At 46.8% G+C, this 18,507-nt stretch overlaps 1 protein-coding gene across 1 annotated transcript in view; it reads right to left on the bottom strand.

Annotated features, from left to right (window-relative positions):
* Window positions 1-18,507, bottom strand: part of tex2l (testis expressed 2, like) — a 39,321-nt gene that overhangs the window by 14,823 nt on the left and 5,991 nt on the right. Inside the window, exons 3-5 of the mRNA XM_073828001.1 lie at window positions 4,193-4,393; window positions 3,729-4,020; window positions 1,436-1,656 (exon numbers count right to left, since the gene is read on the bottom strand). Coding sequence (XP_073684102.1) covers window positions 1,436-1,656; window positions 3,729-4,020; window positions 4,193-4,393 — 714 coding nt within the window. The remainder of the gene's footprint in view (window positions 1-1,435; window positions 1,657-3,728; window positions 4,021-4,192; window positions 4,394-18,507) is intronic.

Genomic DNA, 18,507 nt, shown 5'->3' with positions numbered 1-18,507 from the left:
CACTACCAGTCAAAAGATTTTTAATGTTTTTAAAGAATTCTGCTTACCAAGTCTGCATTTATTTGATTCAAAATACAGCAAAAGCTGTGATATTGTGATTTTTTTTTACTATTTAAAATAACTGCTTTCTATTTGAATGTTTTAAAATGTGATTTATTCCTAAATTTTCAGCATCATTACTCCAGTCTTCAGAAATCATCCTATGCTGATTTGCTGTTCAAGAAACATTTTTTATTTTTACTATTATCAATGTTTAAAACAGTTGAGTACATTTTTTTCAGGATTCTTTGATAAATAGAAAGATACAAAGATTCACATTTATCTGAAATAAAAAGCTTTTGTAACATTATACACTTATACTGTTCAAAAGCTTGGAGTCAGTTTTTTGGGTGGAAAGAAATTATAGAAATTAATACTTTTATTTAGCAAGGATGCTTTAAATTGATCAAAAGTTATGATAAAGAAATTTATAATGTTACAAAAGATTTCTGTCTTTCTATAAACTTTCTATTCATCAAAGAAACCTGAAAAATTCTACTCAGCTTATAATAATATATAATGCATAATAATAATAATAATAATAAACTTTTTTTGAGCAGCAAATCAGAATATTAGAATGATTTCTGAAGAATCATGTGACTGAAGTAATGATGCTAAAAAGTCAGCTTTGAACTCACAAGAATAAATTACATTTTAAAATAAATTCAAATAGAAAACAGTTATTTAAAATATATTAATAATATTTTACAATTTTACTGTTTCTTCTGTACTTTGGATCAAATAAATAAAGGCTTGGTGAGCAGAAGAGACTTCTTTAAAAAAACATTAAAAAACTTACTGTTCAAAAACTTTTGACTAGTAGTGTATGACATATTTGCATATTAGAATTAAATATGAACATTAATGAGCTAAAACTTTTGAATAGTAGTCTGGGATGAACAATCGGGCAATATGTTAAATCTTTGCATTTTAAAAAAGAAAATACGAACATTGATAAAAATCCTAACTCTGATGTTATATGACACTTTCATGAAAATGGGCCACAAAAAGCTTAATGTTTGAGAATATTTAAAAGCAATAAAGCGTCAGAATTTTGTAATAGTATTTCCCACATTTAGAGGCAAAACTCTCACTACTATTTTTAGCCGCTGTTTCTAAGCATCTGACATACTTCTCACACCCCACAGGAAAAAGCAGCATTTAATAATTCATGGCTGATCTTTAGCCAAATATTTTACCTAGTTTTACACACTAGCAATTCATCAACATGTACTGTAAAGCCACCCTTGATAAATGTGCTTTGACATACCTGCCATGTAGAAGATTTATTTTGACATGCTTTGGTGGCATTTGGTGGCAAAAACACTTTCATCTGTATATCCCTGGCTTTTTTATATGGTCATGTGACAAAAATGACACAATGTTTGACGCTCACCTGCTCTTTTTCAGTAGGACTGCCCTGGGTGCTGCTGTGGCAAGGGCTTTGCAGGGGACTGGCATGCGCTGAGAAGATGAGACTAGTCATGTACGAAGTATAGTCTGGTAAAATGTTCTCCTTTACTCTGCCAACCAGATCACTATGGAAAACATCTTCACTGCTGTCCTTGACTGAGCTTTCACCACCCAAAAGGTTCTCCTCATGCAATGCAGATTTGTCTAGAGAGAAAAAGAAAATTAGTTTTTTATTTTTCTTTCTTTTCCTTACAATATTGTACAACGTGGCTTGTGTATTGATACTGTCATTGTTATTATTGACATACTGAATAATTAAAGAGACAGTTTACACAAAAATGAAAATTCTGTCATTAATTACTCACCCACATGACATTCCAAACCTGTAAGACCTTCGTTCATCTTTTGAACACAAATCAAGATATTTTTGTTGAAATTCAAGAGCTTTCTGACCCTCCATAGACAGCAACAGAATTGACACATTCAAAGCCCAGAAAGGTAGTAAGGACATCATTAAAATATAAAATCAATGGCTATTGTATTTGTTGGTGTTCTTCTTCTTCTTCTTCTTCTCCTTCTTCATCTTCTTCCGCTCTAGTCTATGTCAGCCCATTGAACCTCTTGCGGGAAAGTTTGGCACACTGTTAGAGGACTTAACATTAACCACAGCAAATTTGGACTCTCTATCTCAAATTAGTGCAACCACTTGTCCAAAGTTTCAGTCATGTTTATGCTATTAACTTTTGAACTGTAAGGCACAAAGAAGAAAATCTTCCTCTGAATTCCTCTGAATTCTCTGAATTCCCAATGCAACGTCGAAGTGATTCGACTGAAGGGGTAACCTACTTTTTCAAACTCGTCCTAGACGGTTTGTCTGATTTTCACCAAGATTGGCTCAGATCATCTTCAGACCCTGCTGGCCAAAAATTATGGAATTCCAGTTGATTAGTTAAACCGTTATCAAATACGCAATACAAATACGTGAACAAATTCTATGAAAAGCATGCAAAAATGGATGTGAGGCTATATCTCTGCAACGGTTTGGCTTATTGAGACCAAACTTGGTGTGTGTTGTAACAAGCATAACCTGAGGCTACCTGCAGTGTTTTGGCGCTGTGCCACCTAGTGGTCAGGAGATACAAAAAAATGCATATTTTTGCTTATACCTTGTGAATGGTTTGGCCAAAAATTTGCATTGAACTATACCCAATTTTCCCATGTCAGCTATTTTGGGTGTCAGCCATCTTGAAATTTGTCGTAAAATGCTATATTCTACGAACACATTGGCGTATCATTACGAAACTTGGTATGTGTCTTCGACACATTGCCCTGACAGTACTCGAAAAAGTTTGGGGGCAGTGCCACCTTGTGGCCAAAAGTTATAAAGACATTTTTAAAAATGCTAATAACATTTCATTAAATTGGCCTATTGTAATAAAATTACACAATGTATCAATGTATTCCTTGGGTCATGCTGAGAATATCGATACCAGTTATGCCAAAATTGGCCGAACTTTTGATTAATGTTGAAATATAATTTTCCTTACTCCTCCTAGACCGTTAGTCCGATTTTCACCGAATTTGACTCGGATCATCTTCCGACCATGCTGGCAAAAAGTTTTGGATTTCATATTGATGTACGAAATGCTTTTCGTTTAGTGCAGAGTTTCTCAACCCTGGTCCTGGGCGCCCCCCAACGCTGCACGTTTTGTGTGTCTCCCTAATCAACACACCTGATTGCACTCATCAGCTCATTAGAAAACATCTCCTGGACCTGAAATGAGTGTGTCAGATAAGGAAGACATACAAAATGTGCAGTGTTGGGGGGCGCCCAGGACCAGGGTTGAGAAACACTGATTTAGTGCATAAATGAATTTCCTGGAAAGATGCCAAACTGCATCTGAGGCTGTATCTCTGCAAAGCTTTGAAATATTGAGACCAAATTTTGTATGTGTCATTGTCACCTCACCCATGCCACATCAATTTTGGTAACAGTGCCACCAATTGATCAAGAGTGATAAACCATTCATTAACCCTCAATAATGACATTTACAACACTGTTAATAACTTCTGATAGCATTAGCCTTATTGTAATGAAACTAGTCACAAAATATTCCTTGGGTCATGCCGACAACACAGATACTAATTATTCCATGGTCGGCCGTACTTAATTTATTCATTTTAATTAATTATCTTAATTTGTGTTCCGAAGATAAATGAAGGTCTTTTGGTTTTGGAGTGTTATTTTAATTGAGTTTAACTAATTGAAAATTTACCACCAGATATAGATTCAGAATGGTCCTCGTCATTGTGAATGGATGCGGAAAACAATCGATGGAACCATTCCTCTTTCTCCCGTCCTGTTCGCCCAAAGAGGTAGAGTGTGACAGGTTGGGAAACATTCGCCGTAGAGCCAGGGTTTTTCTCTACTTTCTGAGCCTCCCCCTGACCCTCTGCCATCTCGTCTTCCTCTACAGCTCCTTCTCCTTCTTCAGTCAAACTTATGCAGATCGGATACTTCCTGTTCCACACTCTCTTGTGCGCCAAAGCCAGTGGCAGAAGAAATACCTGTTACCAAGGCAACAACTTCATTATAATTACGTAACATCTATGCAACATTCTGCCACATTAAAATTCAAGACATTTGGGTTCAGAGACCTTAAGTAGAACTGTGTCGCACTAACACTGAAGGGCAACGCACCTCTTTCTACTAAGGTGCCAAAATCAGTGGTACACGAACCTTGCTGCCAGTGAGTGGAAATATCCGCGAGTGGGTGAACTGCTTTTCGTAACAGGGCTCGTCAAAGGTAGCCCAGCGGGGAATGTTGTTAAGTGGGTAGTCAAGTCGCAAACAGGGTCCGTCCAGTGTGGCATACACAGTGTGCATAAGGGATGGATGGTAAGTCTCCGGATCGTATGTATACATCTCATTCATCCAACCCTAGAATGCAGAAACATTTCAGTTTTAGCACTGAGACAGACTAATTTAAGAAGTGGGGCATTGGGATAAGCTCTGTAGCTGGATGTGACAGGCAGTGGGTGTGTTATTCTGCATCAGACACAGAGCAGAATTAATCACAGAAGCAAGAGGTAATGAGGGTTTTCCTCAGTCTTTGGAGAAAAGCAAGTTTAATTCTTATTTTAGACACTGTGACATGCACTGCAGTGTGTTAAAAAAAAATCCAGAAGGACATTTGCTTTGACACATTGAAGTGCAGTTTTTGGCATAATAGCAGTCTGCAAGGCTGTTGTTACCTGCGGTGCTGTTCTATTGCTTTTCTTAGCATTTAACCCTATAATAAAAATCCAACGACATGTCTTCTGCTCCCTGGTGGATAATTCATGCTCTTAAGGAAGTAGAAGAAATTGGCTACATCCGAAATCGCATATTCGTAAGTAAGTTCTTGTTTTGAATGTATGTTCTATAGTATGTGTGTGTTTGAATCAGGGGAGGCAAGGGAGGCAGTGCCTCCTCAAAATACTGGATGAGAAAACAGTTGTTAGTACAAAAATAAAACAATAGCAATATTAAAAAACATAACATTAAAAAGTGAATAGATCACTTGTCTTCTGAAAAAAAAACACTCTCCAACAGCAACACCAGCAGGTAAAGTTACAGCAGGAGTCCGCTTCTCTCTCGCCTCCTCTGAGCCCATTGAGTTTTAACAGACCCACTAAAGCGTGCGGCATGAGTTTGGTGGGGGGTAATTGAGAAAGAATTGGGAAAGTCATGTGACATGATTGGATATGACTGGTTATGATTGGCTTTGATTGGTTCATGCGTTAAATCCTGCCATGTTTGCGAATCAGTCTGAATGAACAGTATAATGGCGTTTTTGGAAAGACTAATTTAAAAAGTAAACAACTCACACCCTTAGATATAACCCAACCTGATCTCATTACCAAAACGTACCTGTGGAAACTTTTTCGCTAGGTGCGAAATAAGAAGCGCCATGTACGTTTTGTGATATATTCGATGTGAAATGCCCACTGGGTGAAGATAAAAGAGTGTTCGTTTTTTTGTCCCAGAACAGATGAACGTACATATGGTACATTTTATGTGACGTTGGTTTTGTATGTCACCACAGTTCTGACTGTTGAGTGGCGCTTTAATGCTCTGTGACATTTTACAATAATGTACCACCTACACTACACCTAAACCTACCCAGTAGTTCAGTAGTTCTCATCTTTCTGGTCTTTCATCTTGAGTCATGTTTTTCATGGGATTCGTAAGTCCAAATTCCGTGCAACTTGAGTTACCGAGCAAGCTTGTCACGTTTGGAAAGCAAAATATATGGAGCTGTAATCATAACTGTGTACGAAAATGAAGTGCTCACTGGTTTAATGCCTTTAGTGTTATTTTCAGGTAGATATATTATATATTATTATTATTATTATTATTATTATTATTATTATTATTATTATTATTATTATTATTATTATTATTGGGTAGATTTAACCATTTTTTTACGTCAAAATAAATTTTAAATAATAAAAACATTTTAAGTGAACATGATCTCTGGGAATTTTTAGTGAGTAATCAGCTTGGTGAAATTTATAGTAAACATGTAAAATATTTTCAGAACTTTGATAACTGATCTGAAAAATTCTAAAATACTTAAAAGTTAAGTATTAAAAAGAATAGCTGAGCAACTGCTATTGACAAATCCTCTCCTGTGGCCTCATGGGATAGTAGTGTCTATTGTATGCACACTTCAAAATCACGCTGGAAGTAGTAGGTCAATCAGGGTACTTTTGCCTACTCTTTTATGAGGATTGTGTGAGAGGGGGTTCAGCGAAAAATTGGCAGTTGTCAGCAGGAAGTGGCTGCCACTGGCAGCCGACAGTACCTGCCACTAAAACCAGACGTCAGCTGTTGCTCGGAGGGGAAGAAAACAACAACAACAAATATATATATATATACCAAAATATATATACCAATTTTTATATAATAAGTCATTACTGTGTACTATATGAATAAATCTATCAAATAAAAGTATCATTAAATGGATATATATATATATATAATATGTGTGTAAAAACATTTATAGAGAGACCAATATATATATTGTGGCCGGGCGGGGAACAGCACGACAAGACAAGACTTTTAGTTGAGCCCCGGAGGGTGAGTTTATTGAACAGACTTAAGTGAAACGGTGAAGTGGCAGGTGAATGTGCGTCGGTGCTCCGTGAGAGGTGAAGTCCTTGTCGTGCAGAATTCCCCAGGAAGGTGCAAGCAAACGGGTAGGTGCTTGAAGGTGAGTTCGCGGTGGTGGCGGTGTCCAGAAGTGACGGTGGCCAATCGTTCACGGCGAATCTGTAGGGGGAAATGAGAGCAGAGAGCAGGTAAGCTTCAACCTCATCGGAGATAGTTTCTCAGTGATCTGTGGTGAGCAACCGGCTTTTGTAGGGGCGGCGTCCGTGAACGATTGGTCCGTGGTGATGAGGTCCAGGTGTTTGGCGTGAGTTGCCAGGGCGACGCTGATTGTGCCTCGGGACTCCCGCCACACTCCCCCCCCCAAGCGACGTCCTGGTCCTGGTGGCAGAAACAAAAGGGGAGACAGGGGGTGGGAGGGGAATGACCCCTGACAGACCTGCATACGCTGCCCAAGACCGAGAGAGTCCGTCAGCGTTGGAGTTGCTGGATCCGGCCCGGTGGCGCACATCGAAGTGGAAGTCCTGGAGCGAGAGGAACCACCTCGTGACCCGGGCGTTAGTGTCTTTGGCCCGGGCCATCCACTGTAGCGGTGCATGATCTGTAAACAGTGTAAAATGTCGACCTAATAAATAGTACCTCAGCTCCAGGACTGCCCACTTGATGGCGAGAGCTTCTTTCTCTACCGCGGCGTAGTTGCGCTCGGCCTTGGACAGCTTCCGGCTGATGTACACAATCGGATGCTCCTCTCCCTCCTGGACCTGGGAGAGCACGGCCCCCAATCCCGTGTCGGAGGCATCCGTTTGGAGCAGGAAGGGACAGTTGAAGTCTGGGGCACGCAGGACGGGCTCGGTGGTCAGGGCCTCCTTGATGCGCCGGAAGGCCTCCTCGGTTTCCCCAGACCAACGGATCCGCTCTGGCTGTCCCTTCCTGGTCAGGTCTGTCAGAGGGGCGGCTATAGAGGAAAAGCCGGGGATAAAGCACCGATAATAACCCGCCAACCCCAAGAAGGCACGTACCTGCGACTTGGTGGATGGCTTAGGGGCATCCATAATGGCTTTGACCTTGTCCTCCTGAGGCCGGATGAGTCCTCTTCCCACTTTGAAGCCGAGGTACCTGCCTTCGTTCATGGCTAGGTGGCATTTGCGGGGGTTGGCGGTTAGTCCAGCCCGGCGAAGCTCCAACAGCACCCTGCGCAGCCGCTCCAGGTGGTCTTCCCACGCCTCCGAGTGGATGACCACGTCGTCGAGGTACGCTGCGGCATAGGCCTGATGGGGACGGAGGATTACATCCATTAGTCGTTGAAAGGTGGCGGGGGCCCCATGCAGGCCAAAGGGGAGAACCCGGTACTGCCAGTGCCCCGAGGGCGTCGAGAAGGCCGTTTTGGGCTTGGCGTCGGCCGAGAGGGGGACTTGCCAGTAGCCTTTGGTGAGGTCGAGTGTTGTGATGTACCGAGCCCTCCCCAACCGTTCCAGGAGCTCATCCACTCGGGGCATGGGGTAGCTGTCAAAGTCGGAGATGTCGTTTAGGCGTCGGTAGTCATTACAGAACCTCAGGGTGCCGTCGGGCTTCGGGACCAGGACAATCGGGCTGGACCACGGGCTCCGTGATGGTTCTATTACCCCCAGCTTGAGCATCTTTTGAACTTCCGCCTCTATAGCCTGCCGGCGGGCCTCTGGGACTCGGTAGGGCCGTTGCCGGACGAGGACGCCCGGAGGGGTGCAGATGTCGTGGCTTAGGACATTAGTCTGGCCGGGGCTGTCGGAGAAGACGTCCAGGAACTGACCGACCAGGTGCCGCAGCTCCGTCTTCTGTGTGGCTGACAGGTTGGGATTGACATCTACAACCGCGGGATCTTGGGAGGCGAGGGCGGCGAGCTGGTCCCGGTCCCCGATCCACTTCTTCAACAGGTTAACGTGATATAATTGGTTTACTCTTCTTCGGCCGGGTTGTCTTACCCGGTAGTTAACTGGGCCCACTCGCTCCTCAACCGTGTAGGGCCCCTGCCACTGGGCCAAGAACTTGCAGGCTGCGTTGGGGACCAGGACCATCACCCTATCTCCAGGTTGGAACTCCCGCGGTTGGGCCGCCCGGTTGTAGAGACGTTGCTGGGCCTGTTGGGATTTCACCAGGTGTTCCCGGACTAACGGCATGACCCGGTCGATCTTCTCCCGCATGTCTCGGACGTGCTCGACGACGGTCCGGTAGACTGCCGGCTGCTGCTCCCAGGCTTCTCGGGCTACGTCGAGGAGGCCACGGGGTTGCCGGCCGAAGAGGAGTTCGAAGGGAGTGAACCCTGTGGAGGCCTGTGGTACCTCCCGGATGCCGAACAGCACATAAGGCAAGAGCAGATCCCAGTCCTTTTTGTCTTCGGCGGCCACCCGTCGCAACATCTGTTTTAAGGTCTGGTTGAACCTCTCGACGAGCCCGTCGGTCTGGGGGTGGTAGACCGAGGTCCTCACTTGCTTTACCTTCAGCAGCCGGCAGAGGTCAGCCATTAGCCGGGACATAAAGGGGGTTCCCTGGTCGGTCAGTATCTCCGACGGTAGACCCACCCGGCTGGAGAGCAGGAACAGCTCGCGAGCGATGGCTTTGGCGGTGGCTTGGCGGAGGGGGACTGCTTCTGGGTACCGGGTGGCGTAGTCCACGATAACGAGGATGTGCTCGTGTCCCCGGCCAGACCTCGGCAACGGCCCCACGATGTCCATCCCGATTCGCTCAAAGGGCACCCCGATGATGGGTAATGGAATCAGCGGGCTGGGGGGAGGTTTTCTGGGTGACGTGCGCTGGCACGTAGGGCAGGCCTGGCAAAACCTCCTGACCTCGGCCTCCAGGCCGGGCCAGTGGAATCGATCCCGAATCCGTTGCGTCGTGTTTTGGGCTCCCAGGTGACCAGCCATGGGGTGCGAATGTGCCAACTCTAGGACCAGCTCCGTCTTGGTCTTTGGGACGACCAGCAGGTGTTTGACCTCCCCCCGTCGCTCCGCGACGCAGTATAGCAGACCGTTCTGGACGACGAAATATGGGAGAGGGTGAGGTGCCGGGAGGACTTCCTTTCCCTCCAGGATGCGGACCTGTCGCCAACAGTGCTTCAGCCGGTCGTCCTCCTTCTGGGCGCGGCCAAAGTCTCCCCCGCCCGTAACCTGCCGGAAGACATCATGGAAGAGGTTAGTATTACGGGAGGGGGACTCACCATCTCTCCCACTGTCGGTTGTCAACAGGTTGGTATGGCCTCGAGATCCCCGCGACGGCGGCCGATGCTGGTGGTGCCGAGGACGAGGGGACCGGGCAGCTTCGGCGAGGGCAGCCTCCAACCCCGGCCAGTCGCGCCCCAACAGCAATGGGACCGGCAGGTCGCTTACGACTCCGACTTCCAGGGTCCAGGCTTTTCCATCCCTACGAAAGGTAAGTAGACTTGTAGGTACCTGACGGGTGTCACCGTGGACACACGTGATAGGCATCGTTGACTTGGGGGCTGGCCGGGGTTCTAGGGGTCCGGGCCTGGCGAGGGAGACTGAACTTCCGGAGTCGAGGAGGGCCCGATACCGTCGTCCTCGAATCATGACGAAGGTCGTGGGGGCTCCTGGTGGCGTTTCCCGGTGCACCACGCAGCCGGTCATCCAGGCTTTGGGGGTCGGTGATGGTGGATCGGTGGGCATTGGCTCGTCGCGGGGACTGGGCGGTCTGTATACTGCGCGGGGGTGCGCCTCTGGCGTGCGTCGCTCCTGGTTCACCCTCCGGGGGAAAGGCGGCGCTCGCTCCCCGGCCTCCCGGTGGAAGGCTGCGTCCGCCAGCTCCACGGCGTCAACCAGCTCGGCTAGAGTTCTTGGACCCTTCATCCCGGCCGCCTGCTTCATTGAACGCGGTAGCGCTCTCAGCACCCGGTCGACTACTACTTTCTCGACTACCTGGGCCGGAGATGGCGAGTTCTCTAGTAACCAATGCTCTGCTAACCGCATCAGATCGGCTATTTGAGCGCGAATTGGCAACCGTGCTTTAAACTCCCAGTCATGAAAACGCTGTGCAGCCGCAACGGCTGAAAGCCCCAAACGCCCTAAAATTTCTCTCTTTAATTCACTATAGTTATTTTGTGCTGCTGCTGGCAATGAAAAATACGCCCGTTGGGCCTCACCAGAAAGCAGCGGTGCCAATATCTCCGCCCAAATTCCTCTCGCCCAACCCTCTGTGCGAGCGACAGACTCAAACATTTTGAGGTAAGCCTCAATATCATCATCTGCGGTCAGTTTAGGTAGTAGTCGAGCGGCGGCGGCGCGGGGGTCCGGCAGCGGGACGGTGTGAGCAGCCGGGGCACGTAGTTCTGCCAAATATCCTTGAATCTGTCCATGTTGCTCCGTCAACAGTTCAAAGCATTGCTGCTGGCGGACGCTAACCTCGGTGAGTTGTTTGACCAGTTCTTCCATGATCTCGGGGAGCGGCGCGCCCTGAAAAAAACAGAACCGGAAGTGAATGGGGGCAAGATGGCGGTGTAAACAAACAGTGAGTCTTGCTCGTCGGTGTTCTCAGGCCCGGAAACTTGCCAGCATTCTCCACCACCTTGTGGCCGGGCGGGGAACAGCACGACAAGACAAGACTTTTAGTTGAGCCCCGGAGGGTGAGTTTATTGAACAGACTTAAGTGAAACGGTGAAGTGGCAGGTGAATGTGCGTCGGTGCTCCGTGAGAGGTGAAGTCCTTGTCGTGCAGAATTCCCCAGGAAGGTGCAAGCAAACGGGTAGGTGCTTGAAGGTGAGTTCGCGGTGGTGGCGGTGTCCAGAAGTGACGGTGGCCAATCGTTCACGGCGAATCTGTAGGGGGAAATGAGAGCAGAGAGCAGGTAAGCTTCAACCTCATCGGAGATAGTTTCTCAGTGATCTGTGGTGAGCAACCGGCTTTTGTAGGGGCGGCGTCCGTGAACGATTGGTCCGTGGTGATGAGGTCCAGGTGTTTGGCGTGAGTTGCCAGGGCGACGCTGATTGTGCCTCGGGACTCCCGCCACAATATATATATATATATATATATATATATATATTCAAAAATTCAGTAACCTGATTAAAGACAGAATTACAAAAGTACACGGGCTTATTACCTTTATTTTGTAATAATTTAAGCTGTGTTATGAAGGTTCAGTTTTACATTTGTAGTATTTCAAGAAACAACATTGTTGCGGTTGTTTAATAAAGCCTTTAAATTCGTAACGGGCTTTGTATGATGTCAGATTATTTGATCATGTTAATTTTTAATAGTAAACGAAATTTTTTAAGTTAATGGTAGCCCACTAACATACTAAGATTAACGATTAACTATAGTAGACAGTTACATTGTCGTTCGCAAACATAAAAGTTAAAATCAAACATACAGGCAACAATTATTCAATACTCCGATCATTCATTTCAAAATGTACCGCTCCAACAAACACTGCCATTCGTGTCTGTCGTAGTTGCATATGATTGGTTGCTGCCAAGTTGGTCAATGCTGATTGGCTGTCACCAAGTGGCAGGTCCCTCCTACCCTCCGAATGCCAGTAACTGGCTTCCGGCTGTCAATGGCAGGTACTTCCTGCTGCCAGCTGCCATTTTTTTCCCTGAACCCCTTCTGGATTGTGTAGTAAAGATTGACTTACTTCTTTTGTCACATATTATTTTTCACCCAGTATATAGTAGGGAAGTATGCGATTACGAATGCAGCCACAGTCATATAATTATAAGTGAGTGGTGTAGTGTAAAAATAAGTTTTATATTGGTATTTTCAAATTTCATAAATAGACACTCATGTTAAAAATGTATAATTATGTATATAAAGAAGTGTATTAAATATAGGTATTTGAGGTATATAAAGAACTTTACAATACCAAATAATATTTAGCTTTATGTATCGTTTTAAAAAAATATTTAGATTATCAATCTAGCTGTTCTCCAAACCGCTTGTCTAATGCCAGGTTGCTGGGATGCTGGAGCCTATACATCTATAATTAACATATTATTTTTACACTCATATACTGCCCTTCAAAAGTTTGGGATCAGTTTTAATATTTTTTATAGAAGTCCTATGTGTTCACCAACACTGCAGTTCCCTTCCGGAGGGAACTCTACGCTGCGTCCTGGTTCAGGACACTATGGGAACTGCCTTCAGCGTGACCGGTTCTGAAGCTCTTATAGAACAACAACAATGAACTTTGACCTTGGCCGGCGCCAGCCTATGACATCATCACCAGGCGCCTACCAGTATAAAAGGACGCTTGTGAATACATCAACCATCTTTTTGTCCTTCAGACTTACCTTGTTCTAAGCGTGAGTAGAATGATGATTCCTAGAGTAAACAGTTCAGAAAGCGTGCGGATCCGTGTCAGAAGAAATCTGACACCAGATGACGTGCACAGCCTGTTTGTTATGTGTTTGGGTGAGAGCACGCGCGCTCCGTTCTTGAGAGTGCAGAGCGCGTTCATCGTGAGAGTTTCTCTCTAAGGAAACTCCGCTCTCGTTTGTCCCCTTTCCCGAGGGAATTGGGACATTTATCTGCCCTACGCGGCTCGGGTCCCGTTGCAGCCGAGGCTGCACGGAGAACGAGCCCGAGGTGGTTACAGATGAAGCGCGTACACGAGTTGAGAGATGTGTAATCTCTCACGCTCGTCAGCCGCTGACGAGGGCGAGCTGCGGGCGAAGGATGTATTATTCTTTGACATCCTTTGATACAGCAGCAAGTGCTCTACTGGTTTTAGCCAGGTGAGCAGGATGTGGCTGTTATGGGCGAAAAGTGATTTTCTGAGCTCTCACAGCCTGCCTGCCCCGCGTATGATGAGCTGTTGTCTGTTATGTGCCGTGCCGCGGTCTGCTTGATCTGCGGTGAAAGCACGTGCAGGGGGAGGTTGCTCATAGCAGTTTATATGAGCAATTTCACCCTGGCCATAACAGACCAGTCCCCATGTACATCCCATTCCTTCCTGATCTATATAATAGGATCGGGAGGGCATGGGATAAACCATATTCAGCCGCACTCATCTATATCAGCATGTTGGTTATGCTGATGCAGAGTGAGTGCGTGAGTATGGCGGGGCGTCGATGCCATCGCCTGAGGATATGCTTGCTGCCTCTCGGCAGGGGTGGCGTCGACGCTGAGGGCATACGCGGCAGCGGGTCAGGCTGGTGCTGCCTGCACGCAGTGGCAGTGTTGCAGGCGTACCAGGCTGATCTGCTGGAGGATGAAGACCCGTGGAGATGGCTGAGCTGTTTCACACCACAGTTTTGTAGGTGAATTTGGCAGACATCGGGGAGAAAGATGAGTGCTTTCTCCTCGATGCGCCAGTCTCGCCTTCCGAATTATTCTGTACATCCGTTGATACGATGATCGACTAATTCAGGGAGGCGGAGGCGTGCTCAGCGGCTAATAGATTCCTTTGGGTCTGTTATTCCTCACCGGTCTTCATCCCCACCCTAACGCAGGGGGAGCCTGGCCCCTCCTGGCCTGCGGGCTGGAGGCAGGACCAGGCGGTTTGTGTGGCCACTCGAGACCCTCCTCCTGGGAGGGGTAGGTCTCAGAGGAGATGTGATGTGCGTTATGGGGGACAGGATCGTAGGGAAACGATCCTCTCCCTTCTCCCTCACGTCGTGCGGCCGCCTGCCCTTTTTTCCCCCCATAAGACTCTGGGGCTGGGCTGATGATAGATTGATAAACTCAATCCGTTGGCCCGGTACATGAACTGACATATATGTGGTTGTGTATATATGTATATGTACGTATTCTTTGTCTACCAGCTCCGCTTGGGTGAGACTTTAGTATCTGAGCTTTTAAGGTCCCTAAGTGTCGAGTGTAGCCAGGTCTTCCCTCGTTTGTGAGGTAGTGTACCGAGACCTCCACTCGTAAATAACTCCGGTAGGGGTTAAGCGTTGTCAGGCTTCCTCTCATTCTGAGAGTTATCCTTTGAAGCCTCCGCTGTTTTTGAGCTTGGCTTAGGCATTATTTATACCTGCATATGCATGTTTACACACCTAGTGGGTGTGGCAGACTCCCCGTCCCGTGGTAAGAGTCTGGCAGAGACTCCGCTCTTTATTTGAGTGTAAAGACCGGGAGATTTGGGTGAGATCTCCACCCATCCTATAGTGTAAGCAACCTTGGGTTGAGTGTTGTAGGCTGCCTCTCTTTGTGAGTCAGTGCATTGAAGCCCACGCTCCCCAGGGCTCTGCTTCTAAATTCTTAGGAAGAGGAAAGTTTAGTAAACCCCCCCTGTGAGTATTTTTATTCAGGCCTCCTCTCTCTGAGAGTTGCCCTGAGGAGATTTTCCCTCTTTTGAGGTTCATGTTTAGGCCAATTTATCACAGTTCTATCAGTACTGGGCAGTTATAGTAGCTTGTAGGCTCCTTTGAGCCTCGCTTTTACACTAAGCGTATTGTGGCGTGTCTTCCCTTGGCGAAAGCCCTGTATTGGACCTCCAGGGTTCACCTTTGAACCCTGTATAGGCGCTTAAAGCTCTGTCCAGATGGTAGTTTAGTATGAAGGCTTACTGAGCCTCATTACTATATTGGGGTTGAGTGTAGTAGGTCTCCCCTCATTGTTAGTGAGTTGTGTTGTTTAAGACCTCCACTCCTAGATTTTCCTGCCACGGTGAGCGTTGTCAGGGTGTTGTAGGCTTCCTCTCAATATGAGAGTCTTTCTGCAGAGGCCTCCACTCTTGAGTGCTGCTGATTAGGTCTCCTCTCGCCTGTGGCGTTATGATGATGATCTGGCTCTAATAGTCTTCCCTATGGCTTAGACTGAGAGCTCTTAGATGTGTTCTCTCTGTGAGAACCATCTAGCTGCAGCCGTCGCTCTCCTTAGAGCTCCGCTTCTAGTACATTCTCACAGTATATAGCTAGTAGGCCCTGTTAGGTCTCGCTAACTATTTTTGGTATAGGCTTTTCTCTCCCTAGAGATTCATTGAAGCCTCCACTCTATAGAGTCCTATGTGTAGACTCTCGGGTGAGTTTATGTACTTGTAGCGTTGAGTGTAGCCAGGTCTCCCCTCAGTGAGGGTTGTTATTTGAGACCTCCACTCTCCAGCTTCTCTCTCTAGGGTATATTAGGCCTCTTGTGAGCAAACTGCTACCACTATGATAAGGTTTCCTCCGCTAGTAAGCCTGGGTACCTCCTTAAACCCACAGTAGTGGTGAGTACTCATGTAAAGCTTTGAGCACTCCCTAAAACCCACATAAAGTGGTAAGTGCACATGCAAGTCTTTGGGCACTTTCTAAAATCCACATGAGTGGTAAAGATCCCCCCCTAAGGGTTGGGTTCTTTTTTAAAATCCTGTATGGTATGGGTTACGCAGTACTGCTCCGTTCCCATTCTAGAGTTGGTTCTAAAACCTCTGGTTTTTCCCACTCCTTTTTGGTAGCATGGTGTTTCGGGTCTCCTCTCTGCGAGAGTTGTTTGACCGTCACTCTGAAAGAGCTCACTAGGCCCATTCTCACAGTCATGACAGCTGATAGGCCCCTTCCTGGCCTCGCTAACTATTCTTGGTGGAGTGCTGATACTACCACTCACCAAGACTGAGTGTCGTCAGGCTTTTCTCTCTCTTTAGAGATTCATTTTTGAAGCCTCCACTCTACAGAGCCCTGCTTTCAGCATGCGAGCCCTGCTGTGAGTCTTGTTATTCCCAAAAAGGCGTTGAGTGTAGCCAGGTCTCCCCTCACCGAGGGTCAATATACTGAGACCTCCACTCTTAAGAGCTTCTCGTAGGATTGAGCGTTGTCAGGCTTCCTCTCATTATAGAGAGTCTTCTATGAAGCCTCCGTTCTCCAGAAGCTCCGCTTCCAGTACTTTCAAGCGTGAGTGTAGCCAGGTCTCCCCTCACTGAAGGGTTATTTGAGACCTCCACTCCTAAGAGCTGGTGGATTGAGCATTGTCAGGTTTCCTCTCATTTAAGAGAGTCCTCTATGAAGCCTCCGTTCTCCAGAAGCTCCGCTTCTAGTACTTCCAAGCGTGAGTGTAGCCAGGTCTCCCCTCACTGAAGGGTTATTTGAGACCTCCACTCTTAAGAGCTGGTGGATTGAGCATTGAGGTTTCCTCTCACTTTAGAGAGTCTTCTATGAAGCCTCCGATCTCCAGAAGCTCCGCTTCCAGTACTTCCAGGCGTGAGTGTAGCCAGGTCTCCCCTCACCGAAAGGTTTGGTGTGAGACCTCCACTCCTAGAGCTAGTGGATTGAACGTTGTCAGGTTTCCTCTCATCTTAGAGGGTCTTCTGTGAAGCCTCCGTTCTCCAGAAGCTCCGCTTCTGTACTTACAAGCGTGAGTGTAGTCAGGTCTCCCCTCACTAAGGGTTATTTGAGACCTCCACTCTTAAGAGCTGGTGGATTGAGCATTGAGGTTTCCTCTCACTTTAGAGAGTCTTCTATGAAGCCTCCGTTCTCCAGAAGCTCCGCCTCTGTACTTACAAGCGTGAGTGTAGTCAGGTCTCCCCTCACAAGAGGGTTTATGTTTGAGACCTCCACTCTTAAGAGCTTCTCGCAGGATTGAGCGTTATCAGGCTTCCTCTCACTGTAGAGAGTCTTCTATGAAGCCTCCGTTCTCCAGAAGCTCCGCTTCCAGTACTTCCAAGTGTGAGTGTAGCCAGGCCTCCCTCAATAAGGGTTATTTGAGACCTCCACTCTTAAGAGCTGGTGGATTGAGCATTGAGGTTTCCTCTCACTTTAGAGAGTCTTCTATAAAGCCTCCGTTCTCCAGAAGCTCCGCCTCTGTACTTACAAGCGTGAGTGTAGTCAGGTCTCCCCTCACAAAAGGGTTTATGTTTGAGACCTCCACTCTTAAGAGCTTCTCGTAGGATTGAGCGTTATCAGGCTTCCTCTCACTGTAGAGAGTATTCTATGAAGCCTCCGTTCTCCAGAAGCTCCGCTTCCAGTACTTCCAAACCAGAAACAGCACTATTTATAGGATCGAGTGTCGCTAGGCTTCCTCTCATCTAGAGAGTCTTCTTGTAGAAGCCTCCACTCTCCTGAGAAACTCCACTTAGGTGGTTTTATTGCTTAGGTTCTTGGAGCCTCATGAATCACCTCCAGTGTTGAGTGTAGTTTGGTCTCTGACCTCCACTCCCAGAGTTCCCTGCAAGCACAGAGTGTTGCCAGGCTTCCTCTCGTTTAGAGAATCTTTCTGGAGCCTCCGCTCTTCAGAACACCCGCAGAGTACGAAGACTTAAGGGTAAGCTTCAGTACTTTCTCTAGCGGTGAGTGTAGTTAGGCCTACTCTCGCTTAGAAGAATCAGGCCTCCACTCCTAGGAGTTCCGTGCTTGGGTAGCCGAGCTAGCTGTGACGTCGGCCCAAGCGATTCTCGCTGGTAGTGGGGAGTGATGTTCCTTCTTGACTCCTCAATCAGTCAGTTTTTCACTTCTCAGCATGGCGGCGTTGGGATATCGTTCCCATAGTGTCCTGAACCAGGACGCAGCGTAGAGTTCCCTCCGGAAGGGAACGTCTGGGTTACGTATGTAACCTCTGTTCCCTGAGGACAGGGAACGAGACGCTGCGTCTCGTAGCCATGCTTCGGGCCCCACTTACGTCTCCGTCAGACAAAAAGATGGTTGATGTATTCACAAGCGCCCTTTTATACTGGTAGGCGCCTGGTGATGATGTCATAGGCTGGCGCCGGCCAAGGTCAAAGTTCATTGTTGTTGTTCTATAAGAGCTTCAGAACCGGTCACGCTGAAGGCAGTTCCCATAGTGTCCTGAACCAGGACGCAGCGTCTCGTTCCCTGTCCTCAGGGAACAGAGGTTACATACGTAACCCAGACGTTTTTAATCAGAAAATGCAGTGAAATATGATTTACAATTTATTTTGTATACATTGTAAAATATAAGTTGTTCCTTTTGTGGCAAATTTTCTGCAGCCATTACTTCTGTTTCCAGTGTGAAATGATATCCTTATTATTATCTTACATTGTA

The sequence above is a fragment of the Garra rufa genome, chromosome 22 (genome assembly GCF_049309525.1).
Source record: "Garra rufa chromosome 22, GarRuf1.0, whole genome shotgun sequence".
In the NCBI taxonomy this organism is placed as follows: domain Eukaryota; kingdom Metazoa; phylum Chordata; class Actinopteri; order Cypriniformes; family Cyprinidae; genus Garra; species Garra rufa.
The sequence above is the reverse complement of the archived record's forward strand: the minus strand, read 5'-3'. Positions and strand labels throughout refer to the sequence as shown.